Here is a 13,265-nt window from a genome sequence, read left to right as displayed (position 1 = left end):
TTTAATGTCCAAATCTGTTATTTGATCTTCATTCTGATTTCTTTTTATTTATTTTTTTGTCAAACCTAATATTGCCAGACTGTAAAAACTCCAAAGTTAAATAAGAAAGCAGGGCTGTCAGTGTTTTGCCTGCTTGTTTGTTTAATTGGTTAGTTTAATTTGTTTTACACTTGCACACATTTTTTGTACCTTCACGTTATATATTTTCTAAATGATTTTAATTATATTTCACAAAATATCATCTAAATCTCTAAATGACTTTATTTAAACCTCTACACCCTTATTCATTCACCCCTAAGGATGAATGAATAAATGCTATAAATGATCATTATCCTGCTGTTAATATATGACATTTTGTTTAATAAGACATTAAAATACAAGGGAGCAGCCTGAACAGATTGAACTTGACCAAATCGAGTCTTGAATACCTAATGTTTGATTGGATTATAAATGATGAAAGTACAGAATTTCATAATTTTCATACTCATTGAAATATTCAATGGCCCTTATGTCCTATTTGCGCTAATACTTTGTTGCATTTATTTAGCAAAAAAAAAAATTTGCAAACTGTGACAGAAAAGCTACTAATTCATCAATACACAATATACCTTCAAGAAAATACTGTGACAGCAAAGCTACTAATTCATCAATACACAATATACCTTCAAGAAAATACTGTGACAGCAAAGCTACTAATTCATCAATACACAATATACCTTCAAGAAAACACATTAAGTTTTATATTGACTGTTAATTAATACATGTGTAGAATATTTTATATTTTACTGTCAAATATATTTTATAAGCCTAACACTGTTATTCGTATTATTAATGCATAGTCACAAGATACACATGATCAAACCATGCAATATAAAGATTATTCAACAAATAATGTATAATCTATGCAGTGCATCACAAGATATATTGCTCAAAATCCATTGCGTTTGAACCACTGGGCCCTAGCCACTACATCATTCGCATAGTCCCTCCCTGTGGTCTTCATGTCCATGTTCTCATAAGAGTCAATGTTTCCTGGGCCAGCATTGTAGGCTGCGATTCCTCCTGAAACAGGGCAAACCATAACATGTAACATCTTAAAATATACAACAATCTTTTTTAAAGTGAGTAAAAAACAAGACATAATAAAGCAGGATGTATAGTGAATATAATCAATGATGTACCTGTGCGGTACATAATTTTCCAATTATAGACATTTTTTTGATGGGTTCATTAAATAATTGTAATAATGACTCATAATTTGTATCCATTTATAGGTACACATGCAGATTATTGTGGCATTTGTGCAAAAGTTAGTTCCTGTTATAACTTAACAATCATTTTTTCTCCCTTTATGTTAATAATCATACAAAAATACACAGGAACAATTGCGTTACAATTAGAGTTTCTAATAATGCCAAATAATCATCTCTTTACAAAACATTTCACTAATTTAGTACATTTATGTGCAGCTCAATGAAAGTCCATGTGCAAATTGTTAGTATAGAAATAGTGCCATATTTAGAATAAACCAAGATGTCAATTTAATTGTTGTAGTATACATAAGCAAAAGTTGTAACATTCATAGATCCTTCAAAAACAGCAACAGACATGACACAAATGTGACAGTTTATACCTTTAAACTGATTCTCCTTGGACCAATTTGGGAATTTTTGTTGAATGTTTTTAATGAAAGTTATCAAAATATCAGTAGCTTGGATGATATGATCTTCACCGTTCCAGGCCCCCACTGGACTATGGTAACGTCGGTCAACCTAAAACAAATGGCATTACAAATGATCTTCCATAAGTAGTCAAAAGTTTGGAAACACCTCATCTTTTATTGTTTTTGAGGCTATTGTTTTATGCTGCAAATTATATAAAATTCTAATTGGCCAAATTGACATTTTTGGCTCTAACAAGACAATGACCCGAAGCATACGTCCAAGCTCTGTAAGCATTATTTAGAGAGTAAACAGCCGGCAGGATTGATCTGCCCTGGATTAAAAAATGACCTACATTGTTTAATATAAAAAAAGGAACATGCATGTTTTCTCAAAAAGCAATCAAAGACTATGTGTCAGTGACTTTAGTGTTAGAACAACATTTAATAATTGACGGTGTAACAGGAGAAATGTTTGTTGCAGCACAATAACATCTGGACTGGCAGAATTATACAGTTACAGACAGAACAACGGATGTTTAGCTTGTTTTTCAATATTGATGTGTCACTTAAAACACCTTTAACTCAATTACTGATGTGTTCATTCAACAAACCTGCATAAGACCAAAGGCATTGCCGTGGTCTCCCCAACCATTAACAAGACCTGATCCACTCGATCCAGCCCTGGTTTCTCTCGATATGATGCCTGCGATCACAGCTGGGTCAATCTTTTTAGCTCTGCCAACTTTTTTGATGATGGTCTTGTACTGGTTCATTCTCTCCAGATCAACTTCAGCCAGTTTATGTGAGGCTGGCACACCTTTAGCAGCAATATGATAAAAGTCGGGTTTAATATTCTGGACATAACATGAAGCAGGTGCAGTGAAAGTTAAGCGACATACCGCTTATTGTGTGGTTGTCCTGAGAAGCTGTTTGTGGAGATGCTCCAATCGTGGTGATCTTCATGAGATCTCCAAAAATGCAATCTAAAAGAAGTAACATTTAAGTGTCCTTGAAATATCTACCGCATGCTTGTGACTGTATTATCTGTATTGTCTCGTATTGTCTGTATAGTCTGTATTGTCTTGTATAGTCTAAACTAAATGTATAGTGTTATGTCTGTATTTTCTGCACTTAATAAACAATTTTGGAGGACATTTTGGGAAAAAAAAATAAGTATCCTATATGTATGGAGACTTTTGGGACAATATGAAATGCTAGCCTCTTGCCAAAATAAACATAATCTTAAAAAAGCTGTCATTATATACGACTATGACATGGGACTAGGACTAGGAGATTAGCGCACGCGCAGTGCAGTCTGCGGCGAAATTTGCTCTGGAAACAGCTCGCGGACTGTTCCGGTCTGTAATGCGCATGCGTGCTCTTTCGTCTTCATTATCTATAAATATATTGTAGCACATAATACAAATTAGGTTTGCAAAAAACGTTACATAACCACAAAATATTCTTTGCTCATACGTCAACACACTAAATAAATAAAATCTGATACTTTTGCATAATAATAGAACAAAATAAAATTGAAACAGTGTTAAAAATAATACAATTCTTCGGACATAAACGTTTCTCACCAGCGGTTTCTCCCCAGTTTTCCATAAGTTTCGGCGGAAACGGTTGGCACTTATATAAAACTGTTATATTTAAGTAAATAATTGAAAGAAATATTATAAATGCTAAGAGATTAAGATAAAGATTCACCATGCAGTTTTTATGAACCCCAAACGCAGCAAATAGCGTTGAAGAACAGGGCAGGAATACTTTCGCTTTCTCTCAGGAAGGAAAGAGAGAAAGAGACAGAGACAGAGACATAGTGTGTGAGAGAGAGAGAGAGAGAGAGAGAGAGTGTGCGAGAGAGAGAGAGAGAGTGTGTGTGTGTGTGTGTGTGAGAGAGAGAGAGAGAGGTGTGTGTGTGTGTGAGAGAGAGAGAGAAATAGTGCGTGTGTGTGTGAGAGAGAGAAAGAGAGTGTGTGTGAGAGAGAGAGAGAGAGAGAGAGAGAGAGAAAGAGAGTGTGTGTTTGTGTGTGTGTGTGTGTGTGTGAGAGAGAGAGAGAGAGTGTGTGTGTGTGTGTGAGAGAGAGAGAGAAATAGTGTGTGTGTGTGAGAGAGAGAGAGAAAGAGAGTGTGTGTGTGAGAGAGAGAGAGAGAAAGAGAGTGTGTGTTTGAGAGAGAGAGTGAGAGAGAGAGAGAGAGAGAGAGAGAGAGAGAGAGAAGTAGACACTGTGAAACAGAGTAAAACAGTAGTCTGGCAAAAGTGGATGTTGAGTGATTTAGAGAGGCAGGTGAGTACACACATCCTTCACTCAGGTATAATTGTAGACATGTTTTAAAAGACTCTGATAAAAAGTTTAAATACTGACTACACTTTTTCACTTAAGTAAAAGTAAAGACGTTTGGGCTCTGAGATGTACCTAAGCACAAAGTAGTCTTTACTACTACCTGTTTTAGTGTCTGGTAACTGAACCTCACATCATAATAATAGAAATGAAAACAAAAGATTTTTAAATTGTGTTATCTAATGAATGTATTCAGGGTGAACAACCACTATATAGAACACAAGCAGAGAAAAGATGATGATCAGGTGATTAGGGATGTCTCTGTTCTCAGTCATGCTTCTTGATGCCTTCTGCACTGCTCATTGTTAGTACTAAAGTCATGAGTCTGGTTTAAAAATGTAAGAAGTAATGAGTGAAAGTAAAAAGTTGACTGAAAAATTAATTTTTGAAATAAATATTTGTACTTCTTTACATACCATCTTTGATTATATTTAATAATTAAACCCTTCACTTATGGTATTTGTTCAGAACCAAAGGTCAGAATATTTATGAGATAAATGAAAATAAATCTGTTCCTCAGTATATGAGATATGATGCCATTATGCTAATATTGCCAAAGTCAAGATGTGCCAGATGTGCTTCTCTATCATAAAAAGACAAAGTTTAGTATGACATTGAAGTATTATAGAAGTTTTGTTTTCCAGTTGCATTTTATTGGTTGCATTGAGGGAAAAAAAGATCTGACATGAAGAAAAGGTTTCATAAAAATAAATGCATTTGTAAGAGAAGTGTGTTTGAGTGGTGTAACAGTGTGTCAGGGTTTGGATCAGGGGATAAAACAGTAACTAATACAACAGGATTTATTCTGGAAATTTCCTCTCACTAAATCCTGTCTGACGGGCTTAAAGTCTTCAGTCACATCAATCCAACAGACACACCTACCTAATGACCACTAAAGCTCCAAACTAAAGACAGAGAACATAGTGAGTATTTAAACCATTCTTTGCCATGTTTTGCGAGTGGCATTTTGCAATATCTTGGTTTTTCCTTTATTTGGACTCTTGAGTGTGAATGAGTGTTGATTTTGATCACAGTCAAAACATTCCATTCTAAAACCTAAACTTTTATTTATTTACAAACTTTTTTATTTTTAATGAATATATACAATGAAGCAATCGAAAGTGTGGACTTTCATCTTTAATTAATGGGGGTTCAATAAAAAAAAACATTTAGAAACTACAACCATTTTTCTGTCATTGCAGGCTTAAAAGTAATTGAACAAAGTAACAATTATAATTATATAGTTTTTAATACTTGAATGAAAATCCTAGTAGTCAATGATTGTCATCACTAAATGATGAGTTTCCTCTCTTGAAATGCTTAACCAGGTCTTTACTGCAGATGTGACCCGTTGTTACTTGTTTGTGGGTCTTTCAGTCATCAATTTTGTCTTAAGTAATATAAAAAGCAAGCTTTTGAGTTGCTTTTACACTTCTGCATCATTGTCCCACTATTTAATGTAAAACACTGTTGAATTTGTCAGGGTTCAAACCAGTATCAACTGCATGACTGACAGGGGCTCTAGCTGTCTGCCACATAGAGGTGTGTGAATGCAGTTGCAGAGACTCAGAAACAGTGAAAAATTTTACATGTCCAAAAAGAACCAAACAGAAACCCCCTAAAATATATTTATCAAAAAATCCTAGAAAAGGGATAGCAAAATCAGTTTACAACTACAAAAGGAAAAGTCAAGATCTTTTCAGGAACTCAGGAAAACAGCACTGTTTCTGCCCGCTGCTGCCACCTGCCTCACTCATTTAAACTATTTACTTTTTTTTTTTGCTCAAGTTTAATATACAGCATATGTTTACATACTAGAATTCAGGAAATTTGGATTGTTATATGCATTTAACCTTTTTTATTGAAGGGTCCAAATGATTTGTATGGTGTTGTGGTGAAGCATTGTGGTGAGAGGGTGGAAACCAGTGTTTTGTACTAGTGATGTCCATTAAGACCAATGATCTCATTATTTTTTCAATTACTATGTATGATTTCCTTAATTTGTTTATTTTATTTATTTTTTTAACTGCTGTAAACTGAATGAACTATTTAGCTTTATTTATTTCTCTGGTTTCTGTTTGAAAGGTAGTGAATTATCAGGAAGACATCTGCCTGGGGCTTACTGCAGGAGAAACAGAAAAGTAGATCTAGAGTTGTAAGGTAAGATGCAATTTTTCCTCTATTACTAGAATTATATTAGAATTTACGCTATGTTGTACAGGAAATTTATTTATTAACCTTAAAATGTAACAAAAGCAGGTCATACATATAAGTTTCAATACATTTCATTTCATTTAACATACTATCATTTTTTCCATATACTGTATTGATTGCTGAAAATTATTCTTCACATCCACACACTCATTCACACTGTACATACTGTAGCTCATGAACCCAGTACTCCGAAATCTGTCACTAATGCTTTTAATTTCTGTAATCAGCACTGTGATTGATGATTTGGAACAATTACAGAGTCTTAAAACAAGCACATAACAACACAACCCATAATCAGTGTGAAATTAGGACATACTCAGAGTTGCACAAGTTTGTTACACGGAGAAAAACAAGTGAATGTTGCTCAGTAGCCATTGCGTTTGAACCACTGAGCTCTGGCCACAACATCGTTGGAATAATCATTTCCTGTGGTCCCAATGTCCATGCCCTCATATGTGCGAACGTTTCCTGTTCCAGCATTGTAGGCTGAGATTCCTCCTGAAACAGAGAACAGAATGAACATAAAAACAGTCATAGTTTGATAAAATTGAGGCAGGAATTCAGCCCACCTTTGAGACATGGGATTTCATTAATGTTCTTGATAATAGATTTATAAAAAAGTTTTGAGGCAAGTGTTATGTATGGAAAACACAAGCACTAGCAATAAGCTGTGTAGATCTACTGTATGGGTGTAGAAATAAAGTATGTAAGAACTTGACATACCATCTATACCATTATTTGTATTGTTTTTATAGTTATTCATTAAGCTATTGTTTGCTTACTTCTATAAAAGTCCAAAATAATCAACCTTTACTCATTAATTTATTTGATATTAACAATATAATGCATACCTTTAAACTGGTGCTCCTTGGGCCATGTTGGGAATTTTTTCTGTATCGCTTTTATAGAATCAATCAGGATCTCAGTTCCTTGTGTGACATGTTCCTCACTGTTCCAGGCTCCCCTCAGTTTATGATAACGTTTGTCAACCTGTAGAGTAAATTAGGCATCAAATAGATCAGGCGTTGTTGATCAGGCAAATTTTGCATAACCCTCTTGACCTAGAACAACAGTAAGTAACTGAAAGTAAAGCAGGAGCAATGTTGTAACAGAGTGAATTGCAATGGGAATTGCCTGAATTTCACAATCTTGCAAAGAACAACTAAAACTGTAGTAACCCACTGTATTCGATAGGGGTATTACTGACTAAGAATTTACATAGTCGAGGGGGACGCAACACAAGGGTGTCAACAAGTGGGTAAAACTGATTTAATTTTCTTTCACACACAGCACACAGAAACAACTTTCTAATTAAAGCGACCAAAACTGCCTGTCAAGTGATAGACAGAACTCACAATGCCTTTCTATCTTACTAACTGGTCATCTATTTATTCTATCTTAAGTGATTCTATCTTAAGTGAAGTAAAGTGCTACAACTATTAACATTTTGAAGCCACAATGTACAGAACATCACACAAAGATATAGAAGAAATGTATAAAATAATAAAATAAAATTTGCACCAATGAATCTAAAAAAAATAAACAACTACAGAAAGGCCACACTGCAGACAGTATTTGCATTTCACATGTCGGCAAATTAAATTACATTTTAAACTAAATTGCCTTTGCGAACGAGCTCTAAGTACAGTGCAGCATCGATGCATGAAAAAACAATAAAAAATGTATTTACAGAATTAAATTAGAACAGAATATACCTTTACAGAATCTCCCAGACATTGTTAAATATTAAAATCCCTGCCTCCAAGATGCCCCTGTTTTGACCATGGAAAGTGAAACCTATATCCGTCACAGGGGAGTTGGATTTATTCATGCACATTATTCTTCTTCTTCTTTCGGCTTTTCCCATTAGGGGTCACCACAGCGGATCATCCGTCTCCATACCCCCCTGTCCTGGGAACCAACTACCTGCATGTCTTCCCTCACCACATCCATAAACGTCCTCCTTTGCCTTCCTCTTTTCCTCCTTCCTGTTTGGCTTCATCCTCATCATTCTCTTACTGATAGACCTCGTGTCCCTCTTCTGCACATGTCCAACCCATCTCAATCGCGCCTACCTCACCTTGTCTCCAAAACGTCCTACATGCGCTGTCCCTCTAATAAACTCGTTTCTAATTCTGTCCATCATCGAAGACCTCAACATCTTTATCTCTGCTACCTTCAGCTCCACCTCCTGTCTTTTACTCAGTGCCACTGTCTCTAAACCATACAACATCGCAGGTCTCACCACAGTCCTATAAACTTTCCCTTTCACGCTTGCAGATACTCTTCTATCACAAATCACTCCTGCTATCACTCTTCTCCACCCACTCCACCCTGCCTGCACTCTTTTCTTCATGCACGTTAAAAATATTTATTAAAAGCTTCTTTCTTTTCACATTTGTATTTACAGCATTATCATAATGGGCTGTATATTAACTTAATCAGTCATTAAGGACCCCCATATAACCAAAAAAGCATGATCCTCATTTCACCTCTGCGAAGATATGACAGTGAGATTGGTAATCGAATCAAGCTCCTACTATCGAGGCATCAAATCTTTGACTATTCAGGTTCACCCTTAGTTTAAATCAGTGCTTTAAACCAACCTGCATGAGTCCAAAGCCATTGCCGTGATCTCCCCAGCCATCAACAAGCGCTGCTCCAGCTCTCGACTCCCTGGATATGATAGCTGCGATCACAGCTGGGTCCATCTGCTTAGCTCTGCCAACTTTAATGATGATGTTCTTGTACAGCCCCATCCTCTTCAGATCATTTTCAGCCAGTTTATTTGATGCAGCCACCCCTGTAGCAAACAAATACTGAATTCAGGATTCTAGACACAACCACAAGCGATAGTAGATTTAACCAGACATACCCTTCACAGTGAGTTTATCTTGGCGAGCTGTTTGTTCGGACGCTCCAGTCGTGTCGATCTTTGTGACATCTCCATAAATGCTTGCAGACACGTAGGAGACCATCAGCGCTGCTACAGAGGCAGAAGCATGTTTGTTTAAGATGAACTCTACAAACTCTCTCAATGCCTTTTTCTCCAAATGAGTAACTCACCCATGATAAAGAGTTTCATCTTGCTTCAGCGATAAAGAGGTTTTTGTGCAGGTCCCTTCAGAAGGCAAAGCAAAGTGGGTTTCACCAGTAGACACTTCCTTTATATAAAGGCAGAAGTAAGGACTGTTATTTCAAACTTTGAAAGTCCCCTTTGCCTGGAGCACAAAAACTCCACCTTTAATGGGTGCTGGCCAAAAGGAAATGGGTTTATATTTTCTTGCATTTATATCTTGATTTTACGCTAAATAGAAGAAACATGAGCATAGAACAATGGGGATTATTTTTTCCCAAACTTATATCCATGGTCTTTTATTCTTTTTTCCTTTTCTTGGAATCCAAACAAATTCTTAAGGATATATAAAACCCTCTGAGAGTCTTGGAACAGAAAGGAAACAACAGGTTTTTTTTAAATGCTATACATCGTAGGTAATTGGGTTTGAGATCAAAGGATGAAAATGAGACTTGTGAGAATTTCAGCTCTCTCAACATCTAAACATTTAGAATGTGGCACCTCTAGTGGCCGATTGTGCAACTTTTGGGTGAGCAAAATTATTGGAACAAAAATTCATAGCCATTTCTGTGATTTTCGCAAGAATAATTACTGAAATTATTACATGCTAAGCAGAGCCAATTCATTTATTGTGTTAGGAACAGTATTTTCAATAATGAAAGTATGTTCAAATTGTTATATATTATTTATTGATTTTATTGTTATACAGTATATTATTTTTTGTGGCATTCACAATGGACAGCAAAGGAAGAAGCTCATTGTATGGGGTGGGGGGGGGGGGTTTACTGTGCATATGATAATAAACAATAAACTGAACTGAATATCACAAAATAATACCTAAGTACAGTAACAAAATGAAAAATATTCCACCCCAGCTATTTTGATATGTTTGGTAATAGTGGTACCCAAAGCATATTAACAATGAATCATGTTTTGTGAAATGAAAGTGTGCCTAAAAGTGTGAAACTGTATTTAGCACATAAGTTATTAGTTCTCCTTAGACACAAAAATAGACAATGTTTCATTAAAAGCACACGCATATTCTAGGGGTAACTCTGATTGGTGAATCAGTGCTTGGGGCATTGAAATGTGTCTCTTCCTCTTTTATATAGAGGAAGTATTTAGGGATTTATAGCAGTTAAAACCTTCCTCACTTCCTGCTTGTTTGTCTGTGCAGGGAAATAACAAGGACCACCATGGGTGAGTATATTTTCTGATTCATAATAAGAATTACCATCAGGTGTATTCATGTACAAGTACCATAATAGTGCCTGATCATCTATCAGTTTAGTTTTTATTCCTAAATCCTTTATAGAAATTCTAATCATCTAGAACCATTTTCAAATTATAAAATGCAAAGCTGGTTGGTCCTCTGGTATCTCAGTTTATTTTGTCTTTCCTAGCTAGCACTTTTGGAGACGTCACAAAGATCGACACAACTGGAGCATCAGAAACAACAGCTAAACAGGACAAACTCTCTGTAAAAGGTATAAAACCATAATCTGCAAATCTTGCATGTTTCTTTCGAAAAAACGAGTTTGCGATAGAGATTAATGATGATTGATCCCTTGCGTAGGGGTGGATGCTTCATATAAGTTGGCTGGGAATGACCTGAAGAGGATGGAGCAGTACAAGAACATCATCATCAAAACTGGCAGAGCTAAGCAGATGGACCCGGCTGTGATCGCCGGCATCATATCCAGAGAGTCCAGAGCTGGATCAGTTCTCGTGAATGGCTGGGGAGATCACGGCAACGGCTTTGGACTCATGCAGGTGGGGTTAGATTAAAAGCCTTGCTAATGTGTTTGAGATGTGAGGAAACAGTGGAAGTTACAGTTTGGGGAAGGTGTGGTAATGGGTTACTTCATGTTAGAAATATAATTAACCGTGTGGCATATGAAAGAGGTAAAGACACACTCAAAGTTCAATAACATTAGCCACTAATACACGTACACTTTTTTGTCATTCCGATTGAAATCATTGTGAAAGATTCGGTGGACTGTTTACATGAGACGTTATCTAATCCGATATGGTGTTTACATGTGCCGGTGTTTTCTGTCGGAATAACTTGACTCTGTGGAGTTCCATTATTTGTTATGCGTGCATTTTTTGTGCTCTAAATCAAGCAACATTGTGAATTTGTAGGCATACTTCTGCTGGAAGGTATGAGGAATTTGCTGAATTTGCTGGTTGCTGTGCATCTCTAAAGAACATCTCAATCCCACCCCTCCCTCCTCCAAAAAGCAGAAGCATGTGGATGATGGTCTGTAGTCAGGACTAGTAGAAGCGGGTTGTGTTGCTGGTATTTAGTGGCCTGGAATGGAAACTAAACTTTTGCATGAGTCACCCGTGATTATTCACATGTTTGAGTGGACTGTTAGACAGATGTTACTGCGTTTACATGGCAGAATAGTTCGGTTTATAAAAAGGTTTATCCCACCCCTTTCAAACCGAATACAATTTTATTCAGTTTGGGCATTTTTATTCTAATTGAGGTGTTTATATGGTGCATTTTGCATTCGGATTGGACTACTAATTTCTGACTTATTGTTACTACAGAAGTTTATCGCTCTGCTGTTTAGCCATTATGGCATGAAGCAGATGTTTGTTATTGTCCATAATGTTTGTTATTGTCCATGATCCCCTCTATTTTCTAACCCTAATTCAAGGGCATCCAGTTTTCCTGTGTCAGACTTCTGATTCGCTTATTCAGAAACTATGAATTTAATATTTGTGAATGGACATCTCCATGTAAAAATGATCTAAATTTAATATTTAGATAGAATGTCGGAATTTTTTTAGGTTGACAAGCGGCACCACAAAGTCCTAAAGGGAGCCTGGAACAGCGAGGAGCATCTCATCCAAGGCACTGAAATTCTAATACAATCCATTAAAGATATTCAAAAGAAATTTCCCAGCTGGACCAAGGAGCAACAATTTAAAGGTACAAATGTACACATTTGTGTTATGTGTTGCTTTGAATGTCTAAACGCAGGTTGTATATATATAATCAGAAGACTTCAAAGAAGCATATGACCCTTGATTTATCCTTATATCACTTGCCAGCAAATATATATTGAGATTTTTTTCAAATATTCAAATAATCTTGTCTCTGCCAAATAACTAAATGCTGTTTTATGTCTTTTACACATACACACTAGTGACAAAATACACACTAGTGACAAAATAGAGGAATTCTGTTCAAAAAGTCTTCAGTTTTATTATTATAATGAGTTTCCTCACAGTGATTTTATGTCAATGTCCTCTGTTTCCTGGTTCAGGAGGAATCGCAGCCTACAACGCTGGTACAGGAAACGTCCGTACATATGACAATATGGACAAAGGCACCACAGGAGATGATTACGCCAATGATGTGGTGGCTCGGGCTCAATGGTTTAAACGCAATGGCTTCTAAGCAGTATTTATGTTCTCTTCGAATGCTGCATAGCTGGCATATTTCTGTGGCTACATAACGATATATGCCATATTTCTTTTTAACTAGAATCTTAACCTTTAAAGTAACTGGGATTTTTTATCAACTTGTGTCTTTTTCTTGTCTTAAGCACTTATGTGAACTGTTGATTTGCACTTGGCAACAATTGCCATTGGGATTGCTTTTTTTTTTATATATGTATCTGTGTAAGATGATTTCTGCAGAAAATTAGAAGAGAGTTTTCATTAAAGCAATGAATAATAGATTATGCTTTGAGTCATTTTCTGAAAAAAAAAATCTGTACTTTTTATATATTTATATATTTAAGATATATTAAACATCCAAACGCACTCTAAATAGTACACCAGTTTATTAGGGCACTATCCACACACACACACACACACACACACACACACACACACACACACACACACACACACACATAGAGACAATTCTCTTTATACCTTCTGGAATGTTTTTGGGAGGTAGGAGGAAACCAACCTTGCACCAGTATGCCACTAATCCTATTCA

At 36.0% G+C, this 13,265-nt stretch overlaps 3 protein-coding genes across 8 annotated transcripts; 1 reads left to right on the top strand and 2 right to left on the bottom strand.

Annotated features, from left to right (window-relative positions):
• Positions 1–339: 339 nt before the first annotated feature.
• On the bottom strand, positions 340–3,531 carry LOC124386351 (lysozyme g-like). Of its 3 annotated transcripts, XR_006925907.1 has the most exons (6): positions 3,250–3,531; positions 2,563–2,646; positions 2,275–2,480; positions 1,634–1,772; positions 717–1,062; positions 340–662 (listed from the first exon to the last, which is right to left on the bottom strand). XR_006925907.1 is itself a non-coding variant. In XM_046850137.1 (5 exons), the coding sequence occupies exons 1-5, from the start codon at positions 3,377–3,379 to the stop codon at positions 929–931; spliced, it is 693 nt and encodes a 230-aa protein (XP_046706093.1). In that variant the 5' UTR covers positions 3,380–3,531; the 3' UTR covers positions 340–928. The 3 variants fall into 3 exon arrangements, 2 of the variants coding, with proteins under 2 accessions (XP_046706093.1, XP_046706095.1); XM_046850137.1 differs by having other exon boundaries at positions 340–1,062; XM_046850139.1 differs by having other exon boundaries at positions 340–1,062; positions 3,377–3,531.
• A 346-nt stretch (positions 3,532–3,877) lies between these two features.
• Positions 3,878–12,997, top strand: LOC124386353 (lysozyme g-like). 4 transcript variants are annotated; one of them, XM_046850142.1, is made up of 7 exons: positions 3,878–3,957; positions 6,097–6,171; positions 10,479–10,501; positions 10,705–10,788; positions 10,878–11,074; positions 12,104–12,245; positions 12,583–12,997. In XM_046850142.1, the coding sequence occupies exons 3-7, from the start codon at positions 10,498–10,500 to the stop codon at positions 12,714–12,716; spliced, it is 561 nt and encodes a 186-aa protein (XP_046706098.1). In that variant the 5' UTR covers positions 3,878–3,957; positions 6,097–6,171; positions 10,479–10,497; the 3' UTR covers positions 12,717–12,997. The 4 variants fall into 4 exon arrangements, with proteins under 4 accessions (XP_046706098.1, XP_046706100.1, XP_046706099.1 ...); XM_046850144.1 differs by lacking the exons at positions 3,878–3,957; positions 6,097–6,171 and adding an exon at positions 4,921–4,934; XM_046850143.1 differs by lacking the exon at positions 3,878–3,957 and having other exon boundaries at positions 5,165–6,171.
• On the bottom strand, positions 6,420–9,443 carry LOC124386352 (lysozyme g-like). The gene is made up of 5 exons (XM_046850140.1): positions 9,292–9,443; positions 9,101–9,211; positions 8,832–9,028; positions 7,077–7,215; positions 6,420–6,723 (listed from the first exon to the last, which is right to left on the bottom strand). Exons 1-5 carry the CDS (start codon positions 9,308–9,310, stop codon positions 6,590–6,592), a joined length of 600 nt encoding a protein of 199 aa, XP_046706096.1. The 5' UTR covers positions 9,311–9,443; the 3' UTR covers positions 6,420–6,589.
• Positions 12,998–13,265: the final 268 nt, after the last annotated feature.

Source organism: Silurus meridionalis, chromosome 5 (assembly GCF_014805685.1).
Source record: "Silurus meridionalis isolate SWU-2019-XX chromosome 5, ASM1480568v1, whole genome shotgun sequence".
NCBI lineage: Eukaryota > Metazoa > Chordata > Actinopteri > Siluriformes > Siluridae > Silurus > Silurus meridionalis.
The sequence above is the reverse complement of the archived record's forward strand: the minus strand, read 5'-3'. Positions and strand labels throughout refer to the sequence as shown.

Excerpts from the sequence above, each read along its gene's own strand:
- LOC124386351 (XM_046850137.1), bottom strand. The coding sequence starts at position 3,379 with ATGGTGAATCTTTATCTTAATCTCTTAGCATTTATAATATTTCTTTCA. Across the intron at positions 2,647-3,249 it reads AAACTGGGGAGAAACCGCTG|ATTGCATTTTTGGAGATCTC; the intron begins GTGAGAAACGTT and ends TACTTCTTTTAG. Across the intron at positions 1,773-2,274 it reads ATGCCTTTGGTCTTATGCAG|GTTGACCGACGTTACCATAG; the intron begins GTTTGTTGAATG and ends CATTTGTTTTAG.
- LOC124386352 (XM_046850140.1), bottom strand. Across the intron at positions 9,029-9,100 it reads AGATAAACTCACTGTGAAGG|GGGTGGCTGCATCAAATAAA; the intron begins GTATGTCTGGTT and ends TGTTTGCTACAG. Across the intron at positions 7,216-8,831 it reads ATGGCTTTGGACTCATGCAG|GTTGACAAACGTTATCATAA; the intron begins GTTGGTTTAAAG and ends TTTACTCTACAG.
- LOC124386353 (XM_046850141.1), top strand. Across the intron at positions 11,075-12,103 it reads ACGGCTTTGGACTCATGCAG|GTTGACAAGCGGCACCACAA; the intron begins GTGGGGTTAGAT and ends GAATTTTTTTAG. Across the intron at positions 12,246-12,582 it reads CAAGGAGCAACAATTTAAAG|GAGGAATCGCAGCCTACAAC; the intron begins GTACAAATGTAC and ends TTCCTGGTTCAG.